The sequence below is a fragment of the Microtus ochrogaster genome, linkage group LG2 (assembly GCF_000317375.1).
Source record: "Microtus ochrogaster isolate Prairie Vole_2 linkage group LG2, MicOch1.0, whole genome shotgun sequence".
Taxonomy (NCBI): Eukaryota; Metazoa; Chordata; class Mammalia; order Rodentia; family Cricetidae; genus Microtus; species Microtus ochrogaster.
In genome coordinates, this window is record NC_022028.1 from 22,517,694 (window position 1) to 22,540,341 (window position 22,648).

The following is a 22,648-nucleotide window of genomic DNA, read 5'->3' on the forward strand; positions in this document are numbered from 1 at the left end:
TCACCAACTAGGAGTGTTCCGATGTCTGAGACAATGGAGGGTACTTCAGGGGACAGTGGTCATGAAGGATTCGCTACCTCGGCTACAGCTACTCTTCTCTAAGCTACAGGCGAACATCCCGTATTCACAGCATACAGAGGGGAATCCCTCATCACATCTCCTCCCTTACTTTCTGTTTTTCTGATTCTTTCAGGCTTTTCTTTTCATTACTTTTTCTCGTCCTTACTGTCTTCCTGCCATCTTGTTCTTGCATGCGTCTTACCAATTGTGGCTGTGAGGATGTAGTTTTGAAATAGAGCTGATAGTATATTTTTAGTAGTGATGAAAATACAGATAGCTTGATAGCTACCACTTTGACTGTTGTAAGTGCACATTGTGGCATTAGATGCGTTTGTACAGCTGTACAGCTGATACTACCTACTAACTCTAGGACATCTGCTGTTTTAGAAAGCTGAAAGACTTAGTAAATTTTAATACCCTTCTTATTTTTAAAGACATTTTATATGTATCTGTAAATACATACACACACACACAACCTGGTCCCCATAAGAGAGGTCATAAAATCCTCTGGAACTGGAGTTCCAGTCAGTTGTGTGAACTACCATGTGGATGCTGAGAATTGAGCCCGGGTCCTCTGGAAGAGCAGCTGAGCCTTCTCTCTCTAGCCCCTTAGTGTCTTTCATGTAAGGATATGTATTACTAGCGATGGCATATTAAAGTTCAATGGGTGAGCTATTTCTCCCCTTTCATAGTGTATTTTTATGTCAGGAACTTGTGGGAGTCAGTGCAGTATCCTTCCCTGGGTCATTTTGTGATAGACTTGCTTTAGACTTAGGATGTATTTTTGAGGTCATAAGTATGACAGATTAATTGAAATGGTCCAAGTTTTGTTTAGTTCTAAAAAGAAACATTTAGGAAATCTTACATTTGATATAGGTTATAAGTGTTGCTTTTCCTTTTTAAAAGAGCTATATTTTGTCATAGAATTTTAATTTTAGCATAGCATCCATCTATATGCTGGGATTCATGGGTTATCCTACTTAGCCACAACTGTCATAGTACACAGGCACATTTTGCCTGGGAACTCATTTGTTGGCTCTGAATTCTACTCTCTGTGGACCTATAATGTGAGGAGGGAGAAGGGGAAAAGAAGCTGGCAATGTGAACATGTTGTCCTTGGGAGTATTGTTTTAAGCTTTCTTTGGGTTTGTTTAGAGCAATGAACTAATTAAATTTGATCCAAAGAATTCTTTTTCACATCTTGGTTCTGTAGCTTGCAGTGAGCTGCACACTCCTTCACTAGATCGAAAACCAAATAGTTTTGTGGCTGTGAGCGTCACCACCCCTCCGCAGGCATTCTGGACGAAGCACGCGCAGACTGAGATCATTGAGGTGGGTGCTGCTGGTTCCTCTCACGCTTACAGCTGCCTGTGGTCCTCACAGGAGGGCTGTTCATTCTTGGGCATCTGTAGCTTCAGTTCCATATCTGTGAGTTATTTATTCCCCATGATTTTCAGTTCATTTATACTTTTTGTCATGCTCCCCTGGGTGGCCCTTAGTCAGCCACATTCTTCATTGATTTTTGACGAACTATTGGTTGCTATTTTAAAGAAGTGATCATATGATTGGTCGACGCTTAAGAGAGAAGCCCTAACTCTTCCTGTCACTTCCAGTTGGCTGCTGTCACTAGAGAATGAGGCTCATTAATCAGTGCTTGGAAGAGTGTTTCCTGCTAGGCTGGGCCAGGCCAGTGTTTCTACTAACTTTTGTTTTTGCATTCTTTTGTGTTTTGTGCACTTTTAAAAATAATTTATATAGCTTTTCCTAGGGAAGTTTACAAAATTTTTAGGTAGTTTAGCTATATATATATGCATATATATGTATATGAGTTATAGTGTGACGTATAGAAGTTTCTGATATGGAATTCTACAGAGTTTTAACATGAATAATTATCAAATTAAGCTGTATTTTTATATTTCTATACTTTTATATAAACACAATAATGTAATTTTATCTTAAGTTTTCCATTCTAGAAGCCAGACCTTCTGAGAGTCTCTCAGAAGCCTATCTCCAGGTCAGACCATAGATGGTCTAAGCACTTGTTGAGCACTGGCCTCATGCCAAGCTCTGTACTAATGTTGGTACCAAACCCACAAGGGCATCAAGAGTTCTCATGGGGGAGGGGCTGAAATTTGCTTGGTCACTTCCATGCACGGGAACGCATGGGGAGCATTGGGGTAGCAGAGAGAGGATACAGGAGCAGCATCCCTTCCGGCAGGCTTCCTAGGTAGAACTTGAGGGCACTCTGCTGCAGCAAGCCCAGATGGAGTCCTTGCTCTGCAGATCTCACAGCTAAGCCTGCACTTCTAGTCTAGAACTGCACATAGTTATGTGAAGGCAGGCTGATAGCAGAGCATCATGGGAGTTTAAGAAATAACTGTATCTTGCTTGGTGTGTGCAAGAAACAAGCTTTGTAGGCTGAGCCGGGGTGCTTGTGATATAGCACAGTAGTCAGCTCTGCAGGACTTGAGTAGGGACGTCTCATGACTCTGACAGGTTCTGGGGGAGTGGTGCAGGGTGACTTTAGCAGGAGGAAGAAGTGGGAAGAACAGGTGTGTGGAAAGAGGCACCAGAGTAGACCTTGGAGGAAGGGTTTGTGGTCTCCCAGTCAAGCCTATTCAGTAGACAAGGAGTACCAAGGTTGTGTCCCAGATCTTTAGCCTGCTTTCCCGGGGCACATGGAGAGAAGATGGGAGGAGGGGCCGGCCAGCAGGCACTGAGAGACTAGATCTAAGCTGCTGACCAAGCATCGCTCAGGTACAGAGAGGCCCAGTAAGTACTTGGTTGAGGTGCTCGGCATCACTGAGAAGGGTGTGATGGAGTGCTGAGGCAAAACTGCCAGAAAACAGACCCCTGTGACCCAGAAACTAGAACCTGCTCCTAAAAGAGGATGCTCTTAAAAGGTCAGTTTTAATTATTCCAGACACAGGAGTCTGGAAATAATTACTGAAACCGTCCATTTCCTCTTTCATCTGCCTGTGCACACAGCCGACAGGAGCAGCCCTGAGTGACAGTCTAAATTTATGCACACCTAAAACTGTACTGCCAGGAATGCATGTGGATGTCAAACCCAAACTCGTTTCAGGGTTCGAAAGTCCACTCCTGAGTGGGGAAGCTTTAGGAGTGAGTCCTCTGCCGTGGGCCTGTGGGTCCCATTGGGTTGGTGGGGATCTTGCCAGGCTGTGTGTTCCTGTGGTTGTTGCCATGTGCTGTCATTAGCGTTTGTGTTAGCAAATCAGTGAACGTGTTAGTTTCCTCATTCTGAAAATGTGAGGGCAGTTCAAAAGCAGTCCCTTCAAATACAATCCACCTGTTCTCTCTTCCAGGGAACCAACAACCCTATCTTTCTCAGCAGCATTGCCTTCTTCCAAGACTCCCTTATCAATCAGATGACACAAATCAAGCTGTCTGTGTATGATGTCAAAGATAGATCTCAGGGAACAGTTAAGTAACGTGCGGTTTGTGGAACAGTCTCCGTTCACCTATAGTTATGTAACAGTCTGAGCAAGGTGTGCGCCCAAGACTGAGTTTACTACTGGCTTACGAGCCAACCTGCGTCAAAGCATACTTGTGTCTGGATTTCACTTCTGAGCGTTGTGATGGGTTCGTGAGGTGAGGGTGGGAGGGAGGTGTTGTAGGAAACCCCCAATTTCCCTGGGCTATGGCATGCATATCGGAAGGATACCAAGTATCCTTATAACTGTGCCTCCCTGTTGCCCTCAGATGTATTTACTGGGCTCTGGAACATTCGTTGTCAAAGATCTGCTCCAGGACAGGCATCACAGATTGCATCTGACACTGAGGTTGGTGTTTGCTTTATTCCTTTGAAAGGGTCTGAAGTTTTGCCCCTCCGTCCTCCCAGAGACTGTCTAGGGGGAGGCAGTAGCATCTGCCGAGGAGAGGTAAGACCTGTCAGGATGGTGCCTTACTGCTCCCAGGACCCTGGTGCCCCAGGGTGGCTGAGCCTTGCCTTAAAACCAGTGCTTATCAAGGCATGATGCTTGTTGCAGGTCTGCAGAGAGTGACCGAGTAGGTAACATAACTGTGATCGGCTGGCAGATGGAGGAGAAGTCAGACCAGCAGCCCCCTGTGACCCGGTCTTTGGACACTGTCAATGGGAGGGTGAGTTGGTACCTTTCTCATCTCCCTCGGGAAGAATAGGAGGATTGAATATCTTTGTGCACATCTGTGCTCAGTAAGCGCAGGACCTGCTGTGTGATACTGCCTTCATGGGACCCCCAGGTCTTTCTGGGCTATGGTGCCACGTGGAACGGGAGGGCTCCTGGTCTCACATACAAAGCCCTGCTGACCGGGAGCTGGCCGCTGCTTCCTGCGCCACTCTCGCCACTTCTGTGGCACAGGATCGAGAGCAGACTAGCATGGCTGGAGGTGTAGACGGGGGCAGAGAGGGTGGTGGAAGTGAAGAGGTGATGCAGACCTGTACCTTCCATTACATTCTGGTAGCAACTGCCTTTCCCAGAGAGTCACCTCCTTCACACCACATCCTCCTGGACCCACCCTTCCTATCCTCTGTCTCCTTGTGGCCCACACAGTCTCTCACCCAGACACGGCTACCAATTTAGAATTCTAGTTTAAGAGCCTATCACTATCAAGGAAGAATTATAAATACAAAGACACCTGAAGTATGCTTAGAACACTAGCACTGAGGATATTCTTGGTACCCGAACCCTGAAACCCACAATGAGATGACTTAGAAGACAGTCACGTGATGAGAAGTAGGCATGCGTGGAGTGTGGGGAGGAACATCGGACATGTACACTGTAGATTAACACTGCGCATTCAGCTGCCAGCTCTTGTGTGATGCACGAGGCCCCATTTCTGCCGGCACTCTGGAGTCCTCGGTCTTAGTGTTCTTGTGTTTTTCTGTGCCTGTTGTCAGATGGTTCTGCCTGTTGATGAGAGCTTGACTGAGGCACTGGGAATACGGTCCAAATATGCTTCTTTGCGAAAAGACACCTTGCTGAAATCAGGTAAGCAACTTCTGTTGATGCCCTTGCCTCTCTTGTGACTCTCCACCCACCATGAGTGTCACAGACATGCCCCAGATGCCACCTGTCTGCTGCAGTTCTTCAGTACAGTGTTTTCTGCAGCACATAGAGCCAGTGATCTCTTAAGGAAGGGCTCCTTTCGTTCACGTTCATTTGACATTGGCTTTAGTGACTGACCGTGTGCCCGCCCCAGCTCCTCACACTTTAGAGTTACTTCTGTCTTCTGACATAGAGACAAGTGTCAGGTTCAGCCACTTTGGCAGGACTTGGTTTAAGTGGTTTTTGTTTTTTGTTGTTGCTGTTTGCTTTCTTGGGAAAAACAGGGCTTGATGTCCCTGAAGGCCTGAGTAGGGGGAACCATGCAAGCAGGTCTGCAGCCATTTCTCCCACAGCCTATCTTCTTGTGTTCTCACCTCAGTGTTCGGTGGTGCCATCTGCCGCATGTACCGGTTTCCAACCACTGATGGCAACCACCTACGGATCCTGGAGCAGATGGCAGAGAGCGTCCTCTCCCTGCACGTGCCTCGGCAGTTTGTGAAGCTGCTGCTGGAGGAAGATGCAGCCAGGTGAGGTCACATGGGTGAACACTCAGCACCCCGGGTCGTGTGCACATCTATGCCTTAGACACGCTACAGCGCAGACCCAGGCTCTGCCTCATGTTGGCTTAGCAGCCCTAGCCTTCCAGAGTCTTAGTTTGCTCCTCTGTCTCACAGATTGCTGGGCAAGAATTTCACAAGGATATGTTCTTGAAGCCCCAGAGGCTTGGCTAACATCTTCCTTTTGTCTGTCTCTTTTTCTCTTGTTCTTTGTCTCATCATCTTGGAAGATGATCCTTCAGGGCACTCTCCTGCTATGGAGCAAAGCTCTCATCCTGAGGCATATGTTTTTTCCAGTTCCAGTTAAGAGTGAGGCTTTTTCGTGTCTGTCTAAGGCTGTGACCTCCACACCTTTTTCTAAATCAGTGTTAGTGATTAACACCATGTAATCACAGTCCCAGTATCCTAATACAGATGTTTTTATTTTTACCCTGAAAAGAAAATTGAAATATGAGAAAAATAGCAAGAATTAGTGAGTACCACATACCTTTCATCTAAATTTTACCAACTAGTATTCTGCTGTTTTATTCTATTTATGTACATATTTCTCATAATTTTAACTTACAGTTGTTATTTGTGCATATTTATATAGCTATAATCAGTTTCCCTGTGCACCTTCAGTTTTCATGTTTTAATTTTCACCACTCTGGTGGGGCGTATGTGCCGTGATGTCATGTGGAGGTCAGAGGACAGCTTTGTGGACTCAGTTCTCTCTCTTCACCATGTGGCTCTTGGGGATCTAACCGGCAGGATTAGCAGCAAGCACCTTTATCCACAGAGTGATTTGTTTTTGTTGTTGCCTGCTTTGTTTCACTGTGCGTTACTGCTTGAAAGAGCCCCTTCATTGTACAGGTGCTTTAGAGCCAGTTAAATTGTTGGCAGAAACTCAGTGTGGGCAGCAAGGACTCTCAGGAAGGGAGGTGGGACCACTCCCAGAAGTGTGAGACTGTTGCCGTGTGTTTGACATGGAAAGGGAGTTGTTAGAGTGATTTCTCACATCCCCTGTCCCTTCTGTTCTTAGAATAGCATCATCCTGCAGAGAACTATGCCAGTGCCTGCATGGTACCTTCAAGGTCACCAGGCAGGTCTACTCCTTAACTCTCCTTCCCCTCCCCACACCCACGGTTGTCCCTCAGCATTTACCTAGTTCCTGTAATGTTTCTCCACGTGCTTCCCCTGCGCTCAGTGATCTCTCCCAGCATCCTGTGTCTGGCCGTTTGGTGTCCCTTTAGACTGGCAGTGTAGCTGCTTGCCTGGCCCACAGACAGCACTGCTGCCTCTCCTACACTCTGTGTTCTCGTTGCAACTCCAGGGGCGGTGAGTCAGCCCTGTGGCCTGATGTGTGTGTCTTGTTTACAGAGTATGTGAGCTGGAAGAGTTGGGGGAGCTGTCCCCTTGCTGGGAGAGCCTCCGGCGGCAAATTGTCACCCAGTATCAGACAATCATCCTCACCTACCAGGAAAATCTGACTGACCTCCATCAGTACAAAGGTGGGTGTGGTCCTGTCCTCCCAAGGTGCATGCATATCCCACGTCCCCAGCCAGATAGCTCAGAAGCTCACTGATTATCTTGAGTGGGTTATTAAAAATAGATTCTCATGTGGGTGTGAATTATTTCAACTCTGTGCTTTTCAGATCTTAATTAAAATGATAAATTGGTAAATTGCAAGAAGGCTTTCTATGGTGTTATTTCCTAAAACAGCTGCTGTAGAATAGGTTGAAGCAAGGCAGTGTCTCAGGTTATCTTGGTTCATGTGGGTTCTTCTGGGTCTTACACCGCTGAAGACCAAAAGGATGTTATCTGTCTGAAGCAAAGTAGTTTTCTAGTTTAAATATTCAATGTCATTCTTATTGAATGTGTAAATTGTCAGAGTGCAACTCTCTATTTTAAGACTCGAAAGAGAAAGTAAAGTTCAGACACTTCAACTTTTTTTTTCTAACTTGCTTTTTCTTCTTCCCAATTGGAGGTTGGGGGTTAAGCCCAGGGCTCCCTGCATGCCAGGAAAACACCCTGCCACTGTTTATTCTAAAATGATACTTGATTTTCAAGCTATGAGAATTCTTTTTAATCTGTTTTCTTTTTATTCCAAATGGGATGAATTTTTCATTTCTTAGTTGTTTCCATCTTTCAAAGTACTCTCTTTTCCTTATGACATTCATTTTATAAAGATGAATTTTATTTTATTTTTGAGATTATTATATAATTACAGCATTTCTTGTTCCCTTTCCTTTTTTCTTTGCAAGTATTATTTATCTCTGGTTTCTTTCCTTCTATATGATGCTTTGTCCATTTAAGGAAAATCGTAAACCCTTAATGCGACTTTCACACAGAATATAAGAACTCTTCCATAAACTTAGCTCAGAGGAAGTCAGAGCTGAGACAAGATGGTGGTATGTGCCACAGGTCCAAGCTCAAATAAGTCTGAGTGAATTGCTTAGAGAGATGGCAGCATTTACCTGAAGGGTTGAGGCACCTACCCAATAAATGCTGGATAATGTTCCCGAGAAAGTGTGAAATGCGTGCAAACTGAGTTTACTGGATAGAGCTTCTCAAATGTCAAAAGCTAGTCTGAGAATCTTAGTTAAACACGGGCCTTGGTCTTATTTCTTGTAGTGTCACAAGACAGACCCAGCGCAGGTCTGAGAGTCACTGTGTGGCTACCAGACCCCTGTGACAAAAGGCAGATCACACAGCTGCCGTCTGCTGGAGAGCCACAGGTGTTTCTCACTGACTGCAGTCTTTGTTTCTTCCTCTTCTGTTGTCATTTTCATCGTAATCCCTTTGGCTGGTAGATATGCGATGCTCATTGAGTTGTGGATTCTGGATTCTGATTCTAGAAATAAGACCGTGGTAACTGGTTACATTGTCTGGCTTCTAGCCACACACATGTGTGAGGGAATTTACTAGAATGTCCTGGAGAAGGCAGGCAGGCTTCAGTGCTGTGTAACCTGTTCATCTTGATGGACCCAAGGTGAGGAGCAAGCCCCTTCATCTCTTCAGATCGAGCTGTGCTGTTCCAGAAAGACCAGTTTCTAGGCCCTTGCGTGAGAGAAATCTGTAGAGGTGTGGCAGGTTGTCTCTGACATGGTCCCCTGGCATCACACTGCCTAAGATCACATCTGTGTGTCATGTCTGTGAGCTGACTGAGTCACAGGAGGGATGGCCTCATCACTACTGTAACCTAAAGTCCTTATCCCTGGTCTGCTCACTGGATAGCATTCAGAGCCAGCTCTTTATTGTCTTGAATGGCCACTCAGAATTTTCTAGGCCTCTGGAGATATACCTGCTTTCATGCAGCAGCAGCTCTAGCTTGCTGCTTTCCTGCTCTTACATGATGCATGTTGATGGCTGTGTTTTCTCGTGTTCCATCCCTTAGGTCCTTCATTTAAAGCAAGCAGTTTGAAAGCAGATAAAAAGTTAGAATTTGTTCCCACAAACCTGCACATACAACGGATGAGAGTTCAAGATGATGGAGGCTCAGGTACTTAATTTTCTTACCCTGTTGTTGAATTGTGTTCCACTCCTTTCTTTCTGTATACTTGGCCCCTGAATTGCCCTATATCTGGCTAAATTTTTTCTCATATGCTCCATTGCTGGGCAGCAAGAGAAAACAACATGTGTGCACGCATGCACGCACACAGACAGACCTGGGGGGGGGCACAGACGTAAGCTCACGCACACACATACACTATACACAGACATGCCCCCGCAGACCTTTGAAGAATTATTACAGAGTCCAAACCTCTTCCTTATATATCTTCAACTTCCTTTTGTTTTTATGGTAGAAAGTCACCCATCAGTGAGCCTTTCCCAGGAGGAGTAGAAGTGAGCATTTAGCAGCCCAGGTGGCTTTACCTTTAGACACCAACTTTCCTACTGAATAGTCCGTGTTGGGTTCAGCAAGCCCCTTTTCAGCCTCTGATGTCGGATCAGGGAGCCATAGGCTGTTTGCATGTGGGCTGTTGGGTCCCAGAGTGCAGTGCATATTGCTGTAGCTATCCTGTCACAGGCCTGATCCCAGAGTAACGGAGGAAAGCTTTCTGTCACTCAGATCAGAACTATGACGTTGTCACTATCGGAGCTCCAGCAGCACATTGCCAAGGTTTTAAGTCAGGAGGTCTCCGAAAAAAGCTGCACAAGTTTGAAGAGACCAAGAAACAGTAAGTAAAGGAGGGTATTTGTGGTCCTTGCCCAGCTGTGTCTGATGTTTGTGGAGTTAAAATAAAGAATCCAAACAAAACCGCAAAAACATGCAGCCATCTGATCTGCTTCTGCGCGGCTGGAGGAGCTGCTATAGGGACCCCGTGCTACTGTGTGTATGCGTGTGGCTGAGTGAGTGAGTGGCTAGGGCACCTAATTAATAGTCCAGTTCTTCCCATGTGAGCAGCACACAGAGTGGGCCCTGAGTGTGGCTTCAGGCAGCCGCCTGTGTGCAGTTCCTGCTGCCTCAGCTTCCTTCAGAATCTCTCGTCAGTTGGTGGAGCACTAGACTTGTAAGCCTCTGACAAGACTCTACTTTCAGGGATCATTTCTATGGTTCGTAAACCCCTGGCAGTCTGTGTCCTTTCCTAAAGGATGGTGGTGGCACCTATTCCCACTGCTGAAAGGACCTAGAGGGTTGTGCAGTTATGTCCTGAGCAGAACGTTGCCAGATAGGCAGGGTGTGGAAAGGCCTCTCAGATGAAGCATTCCTTGGATCCCTTTCGATGTGTCACCTGGCAAAATGTAAATGGATCAAAGGGGTGTGAGTGTTGCGTGAGATGAGCGATGATCTTGTGAAGTTCTTGGGTAGACTGTGAGGTGGAGGAAGTAGCATAGAGATCTCAGTTTCAGGAGACTGCTATGGTCTGAGTGTGTTTGGGCGACTGTGGAGCATGCATGTATGTAAGGTGAGGTAGAGGCAGGACTAGTCCAGTTATCCCAGGAGGGACAAGGTAGCAGGTGGGTTAGCAAAGAGCTCTTAAGGTGGGAGGGAGCAAGACAAGGTGTTACTGGAATGCCCCTGCAGACCGTTATCTTGAGTTGAGAGGAGGATGGTTTGGGAGACAGGAAACAGATCCAGGGAGCCCCAGAGGCTCCCATGGGGTGGCAGTAGATGTAGGTGGAGGAGGATGCTAGCCCAAGTGGGCGTTGGTTGTATACCTGCCTGGTTCTGCTGCTGTGGCCAGAGTGAGGGTACTGCACAGCTGGATCAGGATGCTGGACAGGTCAGAGCAGTGGCCCATCAGGGGCTGTCTGAGTCAGGAAGACAGGTCAGAGTGCCACTGGTGTGGGTGCCGACTAAGCAGGGAACAAGAAAGGACATCCTCAGAGGAAGGCCGGGCTCAGCAAAGCCCTTTCTGCATTCTAGTGAGGCAGTCAGTCTTGATTGCTCCCTACTGAGCAGACAAGCTGGGGAGCCAGACTTCCTTGGCCATTCATGTCTGCAGTGCCCTAAGGAGTAGGAAGTGCAGAGCTTCCAGGGGCCATCGCAGTTCTTTCTGTGCAGGCAGCCAAAGGGTGTGTGTCTCGCCATTGCCTGAGCCATGTGGAAAGAGTGAGTGTATGAGCTGAGGCGGACCAGTTCCCCGAGAGAGAAAGTTCTAGACCAGGAGGGGACACCTGGCGGTCCATTGCCCTAAAAGGTTGCAGTTTTGATGCCAGAGGACTTCACTTTTTAGCCTCAGGACTTACTTTCCCAGTGCCTCTTGTGTTCTCTCAGATGTATGATACAGATTTTATGTAACCGTACTACTGTCAGAAATCCACTTTCTGACAGTGCGTGCTCTCTGAGCTTTCCTTTAAATGTGGATGTTCTGTGCCCTAGTAGGGTGTCCCTGGGGGCTTGAGTATAGGCCAAAACTTGCTCCAGGGAATAAGAATTTGACTCATAAGTTTATGCCCATAATCATGGCCTCAGCAAATTGCCTCTAAGTATTTTGAGAAAAAGAAAATCAGTCAGCCTTTAAATTTTGTTTTGCCTGTAGGATTTTGCTAACAATCGCTAATGCTTCGTTTTTGGTTTTTTTCTTTAGCAGTTTTGAGGAGTGTTGGTGAGTTTTCTGTCTGTAGAGAGAGTGTATGTTGATTCTTGCTCTTGTGCAGAGAAAGCCTGTGCTATTCTTCATCTGGGGTGGCTCCATCCCATTTGCTGCGTGGCTCTGAGTTACATGTCCTTAGGCAGAGCTCTCCCTTCCAACTGCAATGTTCTTTGACAATGAATAGCCTGTCTGCAGCCTTCCTTTCAAAGCCGACAGCAGTTTACTCCTGCATTCAGTGAGACAGATCTAGTTTGCCCCTCCCAGGATGCAGACGAGCCCATTCAGGGCCCTGGATGATTGACTGCTACATTTGGCAGTATACACCTTTACCCAGGGACCCACCTTGTTGATCCAGGCCATTAAGAACCTTTTTCTTTTTTCTCTTTTTTGTTCAATACATGGTAGGCAAAGCTTAATTCCTGGCTGCTACTCTCAGTTCTCTGATCTTCCAGATTTTCACCCCAATATCTGACTCCAGATCAGATGTTGATTAATTTTATTGATTAAGATTAATTAGATTAACGCTTCACTGCATTCCAACCATTTAAATTTTTTTTTTTTTAATTTTGAGAGAGAACTCACTAAGTCCATCCAAGCTGACCTTGAACTCATCCTGCAGCCAAGGTTTTTCTCAAATTTGTAATCCTCCTGCCTCAGCCTTTGGTAGCTGGGATTACAGATCTGTGGCATCATGCCCAATTCAGGGAGGCTCACTCTTTTTCATAGGATGAGTAGTCAAATCCCCAAGGGCCTGAGGTATTAGCAGTGAAAGTAAAACATGGAGAGCCACGGGCCCCACTGTCCCTTCCTTGGTAAGTTCCAATCCAGGTGTTTTATGTTACCATGATCTAGAAAGTTCTTCAGGTTCCATCTTAACTGAAGACACCAGACCTTCCATATCTCAGGATGGGCTTGGTTACTACCGTGCTTTTACACTCTTCTCCCATGATTCCGATTTTTCCTAAGACAGGTGGGGACCTTCCCGCCTGGGAGCAAGGGGATACCCAAATCTGGGGGTGGAGGCAATTCCACAGGACTGTCAGCTGTGCATTGACAGCCTCACTCTTCATAGCCAGCGTTACTTTGCATGTTAGGTACTCCACTTATGCATACATGGCATTCTTTGTTTAGCCCATTGCCTCCACTGTGAGGAGGTACGGGTCAACAGATCTGGGGGAGGGGTTTAACTTGAAGCCATTGTCCTGGGCCTGTTGCCTGAAGAGGTGGGAGCCCTGAAAATGACTAGAACAGAGATGTCCTTCTGTTGGAGGACTGTGTGTTACAAGGCAGTAGAGCTGCTACACCCCACCCATTGCCTCGGTGTGGCTCCTGATTTGGGAGCTGACTAAGCGCATGTACTTACGTGTTCCTGAAGTCCCCAAGAGCAATTCTTGGAACTTGCCCATTCGTACCTTCACCACGCCCTTTCGTGTGTCAGTCCTACTATAACTTGCCTTCTTAGAGCACAGGGTGAACGGGGGTGATGCACACCCGTCAGTATGCAAGCCCATGGGCACACACAGCAGTACACCTACACACACAGCACATAGTTCATGTAGACTCTAAAGGTTGAGGACAAGGAAGAAGAGATTCTATTTTTAAATTATTTTTGGAAATGTATTGCCAGGACCTGATTGTCCCAAGCAGCAGCTATTCATTTGGGAGAGATTGCAGACTGGAAAGTAGCTCATGCTCACAGTGCTGTGGAATGACTTTCGTGCTGCACAGGCTCATCGCCATCTGCTGCATGGGCTTCTGGCAGATCCATCATTGTCCGTTGTGGTGTGTGGGCTTGTGGTGATGGTGTTTCTTTCTGGGGTAGTTTGGTTTGTGGTGTTTGCATGTTTACCCTGTAGTCCAGAAAGGGCAGTGGTGGTTTCTTTCTGACTTACTCCTGGGTCTCTCTGGAAAGGTCTCAGGCGTCTCTCGCCTCCAACAAGTTGGGTAGGATGTGGTGAGGGTGGGTCACTATTGTCCCTCATTCCTGAAACTCAAGGTCAGCCCTTCATTTCAGAAGGAAAGGGACAACATTCTGTCCAGAGCTCAGTGTTCTTAACTCCTAGGAGACCTCTGCATTGGGGACTTTTATGTCTCTTCCTTATTTTCTTAGGCATCCTCAGATGGTCTTAAAAAATTAATAACGTTTGTTTGATTGAGACCTGAGCTAAGAGAAATAAGCTTATCGTTGCCATCTTGGATGGCCACACATGCTGACCCCACCCATGAAGCTAGGACATCTGGAGCTGGCCCCTCAGAGGCTCCTGATTATATTGGGCAGCAGCTGGCCTTGCACTTTGACGTCTTCTTTCCATATACATGTGCTGCTTGGTGGTGAGCAGCCAGGAAGAAGGAAGGACTGGGCTTTCAGAGCTATTGAGGTGTTGGGCCTGCCTCTGTTGGCAAGGACTCTACTTTCTCTTATGGAATGTTGTTGTCAACATAAGGACGTCCTGTAACAGGAGAAAGGAGTCCCAGTATTGAGAACTTGCTGTGGTTAATAAATATATGAGATAAAGATGTGGGTGTGCTCACAGGATGGCCAAATGAAGAAGCAAACATTAGAGTATGGTTTTTGGTTCTTTGTCTTTTTGCTTTGTTTTAATATATAGTCTAACATCTATTACAGTGTGGTAATTTAATCCTTTGTGGTGTAAGCAGACTCCAGACCTCTACTGAAAGATTGCTTATAAGTTAATAGATGAAATTCCTAGATAATATCCCAACATTGGGTAATTATTACAGTGATGTTCCAATGTATTTATAGACATGTACATGCATGTGGTAAATATGCAGACATATACAGATACAAGTACACATAAAAGTCTTTGTCTTCTATATGTATATTTCATACTTCTTAGATAAAAAGGATCTTTCAAGAGTGACCTTTACCCATGAGAGACTAAACTTTGGCAGGAAGATACCCCTTTATTTTAGGGTTAGTTGTGGGTGGCGTGGATGACTTTGGAGAGCCCCTTAGGACCTGTTGTTCCTTTTAGTACATCATCTAGCTGCCAGTCCATAATCTACATACCACAGGACATCATCCGAGCCAAGGAGATCATTGCCCAGATCAACACCCTGAAAACCCAAGTTAGCTACTACGCAGAACGACTCTCAAGGGCAGCCAAGGACAGGTCTGCCACTGGCCTTGAGAGGACTCTCGCCATCTTGGCAGACAAGGTAGGAGGGGCTGCCCAAATGCATGTGGGGTGGAGAGATTCCTTGGATTTCTGGAAACTACTAGACCACCTAGGGCCACTCGAGCCCGTCTAGAGCTAGCCTTATGAGAGTAGCATTGTGATGACCTTGAAGGTTTCTCTTTTGTCCACTACCCACAACGTTACTGGGAAGTTTGGGAATCTGCCCGTGGTCAGAGCCCAGGCTGTGATTCTCAGGTGTGACTTGAAGCCAGTGTGTTGATGTGTCTTCTAGCAAGTAAATCTTCACATTCTTTTCCTGGAACTCATTGCATACGTTAGCTTCCTTAGTGACTTCCTAGTCAGCACCTATGTAGCAATTATTCAGACCTAAGAAATGAACAGTATAATCTTATTGGCTTCTACATAATTAATTTTAAAGAGTCTGTTTAACTGTAACTCAGTCCTGATTAAAAATCTGCATACTGAATACTGCATACTATCAACTTCTGATAGATGGTGATCCTTCCTATTACTCCGTCTCTTTCCCTTCTCACACAGATTCTGATTATACCTCTCCACCCACTCCTGATTTGCTGGGCAGGAGCTCTTGTTCCTGCTCAGAATGTGTTATGTTCTTCACATGAGTTTTCACAGCATGAAGTCAGAGCAGGACCACTAAGAAAGGAAGCTGTAGTTGTCAGCAGTAAAACGAGGAATGACAGCTCCTGTTGCAGTCTCCAAGACCAGAAGTGCGATCCCGAGAGTCCAATAGCTCAGAGCCTGGAACATAAAAAATGCTTTAATAGTTGTACCAAAGTAATGTGTGACTTCTGGGGATTAGCCCCTGGGAGGCTGGGGCACATTCCACCATGTTGTCAAGGCTGGTGCCCCTTGCTCTAGTGAGCTGGGGTAAAAGGCAAACATAGCCAGAAAATGTCAGCTAGGATTCCTCAGCCCCTTCTCTTCTGTCTTGACCACTTCTGCGATAAACAGGTCTTAAATAGACCCCTGTGTCCTCTAGTCTCCCAGGGAATTCTTGCTGAGATTGCCCCTGCCAGGTCACATGCTGCCTTTGTCTTCAGGTACCCTAGAGAATGCTATCCTAATAGGCTCTGTGGAACAGGATGGGTGGCAGAAACCTTGGCCTTAGCCTGTTTTCTTCTCCAAGAGAAAGCATGCTTAGCAACCCTGGCTTGTGTGTACCCACAGACCCGACAGTTGGTCACTGTCTGTGACTGTAAGCTGCTGGCCAACTCCATCCATGGCTTGAACGCAGCACGGCCTGACTACATCGCTTCCAAGGCCTCCCCAACCTCTACTGAGGAGGAACAGGTGATGCTTCGGAATGACCAGGATACCCTCATGGCCAGGTGGGCAGGGAGGAGCAGCCGATCTTCCCTGCAGGTGGACTGGCATGAGGAGGAGTGGGTGAGTCTGCTGCCCCTGCCTGTGGCCCTGCTGCTGAACTCTATATAGAACTGCTGCCTGTGTCTTCCCTCACAAAGTGCCTAAAAGGCCAGCTCCTTTGTTGGCGAGCTCCAAGTCTGCTTCCCTGATGGCTCTAGGCCTCTTGATACTGAGATGTAGACTATTTCTAGACCATAGAGGGTGTAAATTGTTCGTGATTGCGCTGGGAGCCTGGCCTCTCTCTCCTCAGCCTTTTGCTCACTCTATGCCCCTTCGGGCTCTTTGTGTCCAGATGTAGGCACTCGGGTGCTCAGGCTCCTACTGCCCCTGACATGTCACTTTATTGTCCCAGAGGTGGCCAGAGGACTGGGTCCTTGTCTCTTTAGGAGGGGACTCATGCTACAACTTGTCATTGTTGGGGCTTCTGCTCAGAGGGATCCTGTGAAGCACTGAATTATTAATCAGCAACAAAGTGTTCCTCCAGCCCGGGCATCCTGTGGTCTATGTGGGTTTCTGCAGCTCACTTCAGCCTGCCCTCTCCTCCTCCCAACTCCCCACCCCTGCCACCAGCTGTTTCCACTCCTGTCCATCAGAAGGAGACCTCAGTGTGTGGTGATTATAGGTGGCCTGCAGTGGAAGGAGGCCATATAGGAGCTCTTAGTGCCTGTGGCCTGTTGGCTGAGACTGGAAGGTTGTCTGTCTTCCGTAGAGTTGGCAGCCAATGTCTGCCAAGCTTTTAAGTCAGTGACCACAGGCGGCAAATTGTCTTTGAAAAACAAATCTGTTTTGAATGGCGATTTAGACATCATCAGGCTGGGTCTAGGGGAGAGATGGGGGTAGGCTGTGTTTTGTTCTTGTTTTTCTGTTGCTCAAATTGACCCAGACAATCTTCTTGGTTTTCAGGAGAAAGTGTGGCTGAATGTGGACAAGAGCCTGGAGTGCATCATCCAGCGGGTGGACAAGCTGCTGCAGAAGGAGCGTCTTCATGAGGAGGGCTGTGAGGACGTTTTCCCCTGTTCAGGCACCTGCTCCAGCAAGAAAGGTAACCGGGACAGCCAAGCCTACTGGATCAGACCGGAGGACCCCTTCTGTGACGCCCCCTCCTCGACATGCCCCTCCTCCATGCCCACTGCTGCATGCCATCCTCACCCAAGCACACGTGCGTATGCATCCACGCTTCCCATGCTGCCTCGACTTGTGCCTCATCACGTCTGTGTGTCCGTGTCTCTGATTCCATGCCCGCCTCCCCCAAGCAGATTACAGGAGAAGGCTGTCAGGCTACGCAGGGTGTCAGGGGGAGTCCACCAGCAGATAGGCAGGGTGGAGGTTCCTGTTGTCTTTCCATGCAGCTGGAGCCCACTGAATCTGCATCACCACCATGGGCAGATTGTGCCCTCCTGGGCCACAGTGTCATGGCTGTAAAGTCTTTTCAGGTTTGTAAGCCAACCTGAAAACCTGATGGGGGCTGGATGCAGATGTCTCTGTGGTGTTATTTTTGTTGTGTAGACTGATATAAAAAAAAAGGGGGGGGGTTGTAGGAACGATGCTGGATGAGGGTGCTTGCAGCCTCACAGGCTCCTCTCATTGGCTGGAATACTCTTATCCAGAAGAAATAGGTTGCTGAAGGTCTCAGTCAGATGGCAGGGAAGTTAGAGTGACCTGTTTGACCCCACTCTTCGAGGGGGACCTGTTTGACCCCACTCTTCGAGGGGGACCTTGAGTGGAGAGCACACTTGAGAAAGGGACACAAGGCGTATTGAGTACTGCCCTCAAGACAGCTTGAAGGCTGAGGACTGATGTGTCTACACCAAGTGGATCCTTGTCCCTCCTCTTTCATGCCTCTCACCTTTTCTTTTGTAAGAGCTGAAGAAAACTTGGGTCAAGTCATCTGAGCCCTGGCTGCATACCAGCTTCTGCCTTCTCTTCCCTCTCCTTGGGGAACTTTAAACTGCAGTAAGGACACCTAAAATGTGCAGGGTTAGGGTTCGTGTGATGAGGACTCTGAAATTCTCACTTGACAGTGGCCATTGAAGGCAGAATCATGCGCCTTTGCCAGAGTTCCCCAGACATCCTTCATGCGTTGCGTGTCCTGTGCCTCCCGTCTGTCTGCATTGTGTCTAGGGCACTGTCCTACTTGAAGCTCTGTCTCAGCGGTGTCCACGTCATCTACTTTTCTGTCTTGGGGGATTACAGCTGTCACCTTTCCAAGCCTGTGACTGATCATCGAACTAGTTTGTGTCTGTTTTGTTCTCATTTTCCTGTTTACTTTTTTTCCCTCGAAGTTCATTACTTACTTCTCTTTAATCTTAACTTGTCTGTAGGACTGGGGATATAGTTATGTGGTAGATCCCCTGCCTACTGTGTATGAATGAGGCCACTTCAGGACTGAAGAAGAAATGTATATGACTTGGTTTGTAACTTTAAATAGTTATTGCAGATAAGGAGGAAAAATGATGAGATGGTTTAGAATTTAGGAGCTAGTGTGTTGTGTGATCAGGCTGTCTGTCTTTGTGTCTCACTTGTCTGTGGTTCTTGTCCTAGTTAAGTTTCTACTGCTGTAATAAAGACCATGACCAAAAGCATCTCAGGGAAGAAAAGGTTTATTTGAGCTTAGAGCTTCTAGTCTGTCATCCAGGGAAGTCATGGCAGGAACTCATGCAGAGACCATGGAGGAACACTCCTTGCTGGCTTGCTCAGCCTGCTTTCTTATACAGCCCAGGGGTGCTACCGCCCAGAGTGGACTGGGCCCTCCCACATCAGTCCCTAATTAAGAACTTATGAGCTTGTCGACAGGCCAGCCTGGTGGGAACATTTTCTCAACAGCTGAATTGTTAGCTTGGGAGCTGTGTGCACCCCAACTTCGTGTAACCCTAAGATCACATACTGAATTGTTAGCCTGGGAGCTGTGTACACCCCAGCCTTGTGTAACCCTAAGATCACATACTGAATTGTTAGCCTGGAAGCTGTGTACACCACAGCCTCTTGCATTCCTGAGAGCATGTGCTGAAGTTTGCCAGTGAATAGGGAGAAAGTCCCTCGTGGTCATCAAATCTCAAAGGACTCCATGACCTAAGATCAGCTAGGGGCCACTGCTCCGAGAGCACTCAAGGGGCCTCCTTTCTCCCCTGGGGCTGGAAAGCATGTTTACCAAATGGAATTGTTCCCTAGTAAACTACTGCCAGAGTGGTCCTCCCTACCCCGAGATGAGCACAGGTATTTATAAAGCAGGCTCCTAGACTCTCTCCCTCATTCGTGACTCAGAGTCCTAGAGGAGAGGTTATGGCGTGGTAAAAGTAAACAAACATAAAAACACGTAGTTTTTCAAGGCTTAGGATAGTTCTCATTAGCCAGATAGAGGCTAAAAATCTCTGGCCGCATTATTTCACGCCCTTGAGTGTTCCTGGTCTCAGGGTATGAGTTCTGACCAAAGAGGCCGAGCTCTTCAACTTACAGAAAGTCTTACATTTTCTTTCCCTCTCATCAGTTTATGAAGTCATATCCAAATACAATGGAGGAGGGACCCATACTCAGTCCCTACTGACACCCCCTAAAGCACATCCTGGCTAGTCCTGGGGATCTGAAACCTTCTCATGTTGGTTTCCCACAGACATCCTTTGAACCAAAGTTCAGACACAAAATGAAATCCAATTTTACTCTTTTGATGCCTTTTCAAACTGCCTTTTCTCAGATGGCAAATCCATTTAACTAAGAATTTTACCATTTTGAAGGGAAATGTGAAATTGAAATGAGTACATCCCAGTAAGACTCAACAAAATTAGAATTAGAATCAAAATTGGTATTCTTTGAAGACCGTGAAGGACAGCCTAACTGGAGGGACAGCCCATCTGGAGGGGGACAGTCTAGAGGAAGGGCAGCCCAGCCGGAGGGATGGCCTAAATGGAGGAGTTTTCTAATTGGAGACATCTTCCAACCACACAACATTACATTTAGTTGGCTGGGTTTTAAAGACTGGTATAATGTTCTTTTGGCATACTGGTTTATCATTGGGCCTTAGCAGTTTGGAGCGTAGCAGTAGATCTTGAACTCTGGATTCCCCAGTGAGTCAGGGCAGTGGGCTCCAGCGTTGACATTCAGACTTGCTTGGTCAGTTTGTCTCATTTGATGTTGTAAGCTAACATGGGCTCCATCACTGCACCGTCATCAGTGTGGCATCTGTGGCATTGTGTGTGTTGGTTCACTCACCTTGAAGAACATTTTATGTTGAAGTGTTAGCAACATGGATGTTGACTCCGGTGAATCAGCGTTGCTCACCACTGAGAGGGCTCAGCTGCTCACAGCGGCAGGCATGCCCTTGGGAAGCTGAGTAAGAGGCCCCTGAGCCCAGGCCTCTTCTCTGAGACTGAGTTGCTCGTGTTTGAACTGTGTGCTGCTCCTTAATCATCCCTGTTGCCCTCCATTTCTGTGCAGATTGCAGCCCCCCTCCTGAAGAGTCCAGTCCAGGTACGTGGTTTCCGCTCAAGGCTCCTGCTGGTGTCCTTTAAATATTCAGGTAGTGCTTGTAGCTCAATTATCTAAGATTGTTTTGTGTTGGGAAAATACCTTAGGACTTCCTTTGTTTTGAGGCTTGGTAAGGGACCAGTGGGACTGAAGGAATTATGGCCTGAAACAGGAAGCTAGGCACATTGTGTTTTTCCTTCTGCATCCTAAAGCCTTTTCACGTGATTTACCTCTGAGTGCACTGGGTCCTGAGGTAGGTGATCTGATTTAGAAAGCTACATGTTTGTGAATATTTCTTGTACATTCACCTGAGCTTTTGCACATAGCTCTGAAGGCGCAGTTGGATGGTTTGTATCCTCTGGGGATGTGGTGGTGTAGCATCCTTTGCTCAGCTTCTGGATGCAGCTTTAGAACTCCCACCAGACATCAGTCCAGGCTTGGGTTGGGATTACTGCTAAAAATGAAATCTTTCTGCTACCTTTTTATGGAGAACCTAATGTCCCTGGTTCTAGCTCAGAGGTTGGTGAACAATAGTCTTGAATTAAATCCTGGCCACAGCCTGCATTTGTAACAGTTTATTGTCTGTCACCTGGTGTTCTGAGTTAGTGCAGCAGAGACTCTTAGCCCTCCTCGTCTATAAAGACTCTATTGTGTAGGGTGTGCCAACCCCTGATCTAGTTCCTAATGAGCTCCCTGTATTTCACTTGTGGTTTTCTCACAGTATGCATGCACCTCTCTTCGCCCAAACCGTTTTTTACTCTTAAAAAATTATCTGCATGATCAGTCCAATGATTTCCTATTTGTGAGTAGATTTGAGGTGGAAAGACACCTGCTTTATATCTAGGGTACAGCAGACAATGGGCACAGGATTTATAGAGCCAGTTCTGCCCACTGACAGCGTCCTGAGTCCACTTACTGTGGCCACTTGGCAGCAGTCCCAGAGCCTCACTGAAGTAGTATCTAGCTGGGCTCGTCACACCTTTCCAGTTTGTTCTCCGTCACTTTTATAGTTCTCTCTCCCCAAACGTCCGGTGCTGCAGCCTTGAGTGGGTCTTAGATCCCAGTATCAGATAAACCCTCAGGGTCATGAGCCTTAGTAGGTGCACAGCTAACCTTGTTCTGTACTTGCCTGCAAGTCTGGGACCATGGCCAGGAGTGAGGACCAGAGGGGTGGCCTGTGAGCCTATGGCAGGAGCTCAGGGGCTCCTCTCCACTCTGCTTTCTGCCTGGCTTATAGAACTCTTCTGCTACTTGGGAAATACTGGTGGCTTTTCCACAGCTGATGTTAAGTGGATAGAAATGGTTCCCTACCAGTAGTCCTGTACTGCATATTTAGTCTCTGTTAACACACACAATCCAAAGGTAAAGAGATTGCTTGGTGGGGAAAGTGCTTGCTGTGTACTCATGAGGATCTGACTTCAGAGTCCCCAGCACCCAAGTGAAAAGCCAGGAGTGGCAGAGCATACCAGTAATCCCAGCACTGGGGAGGGAGGTGGAGACAGCAAGCCAGAGCTTGCTGGCTGGCCAGGAGGTTAGCCGGTTGGTGAGCATCAGGTTCACTGAGAGGCCCTATCTCAAAAAGTAAGATGGGAGTGACAGACATGTACACCAGACAACAACGTCTAGTCTTCACATGTGCATCTACGGGTTCACACCTACACATGAGCAGACGCATGCATATTCTACATATATACATAAACTCACAAACATACAGACACACATACACTGTCTCTCATTCCCTGTTCATACTGATGAGTTAGCTAATTTAAAAAAAACAAACCAAAAGCAGACTGTGGATTGGAAGAGCACTTGACATTATCCAAAGTGGTATGGAACATGGGCTGTCGAGACTTAGCAGGTAGCTAAGGAGTTTACCCTGTCCCCAGAAGCCAAACAGCCACAGCACTTGGGACATTACTTAGTCTACCCAATTTTAAAGAAATAATAATAATAATAAT

At 47.0% G+C, this 22,648-nt stretch overlaps 1 protein-coding gene across 10 annotated transcripts in view; it reads left to right on the forward strand.

Moving 5' to 3' along the window:
• Positions 1 to 22,648, forward strand: part of Inpp4a (inositol polyphosphate-4-phosphatase type I A) — a 113,170-nt gene that overhangs the window by 66,992 nt on the left and 23,530 nt on the right. For 2 of the 10 annotated variants that reach the window (XM_005359936.2, XM_013351032.2), the window contains exons 5-18: positions 1,274 to 1,392; positions 3,387 to 3,503; positions 3,784 to 3,863; positions 4,071 to 4,182; positions 4,961 to 5,051; positions 5,488 to 5,635; positions 7,025 to 7,155; positions 9,042 to 9,146; positions 9,717 to 9,825; positions 11,680 to 11,697; positions 14,682 to 14,865; positions 16,035 to 16,253; positions 17,136 to 17,274; positions 20,661 to 20,693. In XM_005359936.2, coding sequence (XP_005359993.1) covers positions 1,274 to 1,392; positions 3,387 to 3,503; positions 3,784 to 3,863; positions 4,071 to 4,182; positions 4,961 to 5,051; positions 5,488 to 5,635; positions 7,025 to 7,155; positions 9,042 to 9,146; positions 9,717 to 9,825; positions 11,680 to 11,697; positions 14,682 to 14,865; positions 16,035 to 16,253; positions 17,136 to 17,274; positions 20,661 to 20,693 — 1,605 coding nt within the window. Of the gene's footprint in view, positions 1 to 1,273; positions 1,393 to 3,386; positions 3,504 to 3,783; positions 3,864 to 4,070; positions 4,183 to 4,960; positions 5,052 to 5,487; positions 5,636 to 7,024; positions 7,156 to 9,041; positions 9,147 to 9,716; positions 9,826 to 11,679; positions 11,698 to 14,681; positions 14,866 to 16,034; positions 16,254 to 17,135; positions 17,392 to 20,660; positions 20,694 to 22,648 lie in introns of all 10 variants that reach the window. The other 8 variants (XM_026785543.1, XM_026785540.1, XM_026785539.1 and 5 more) reach the window with 7 other exon arrangements.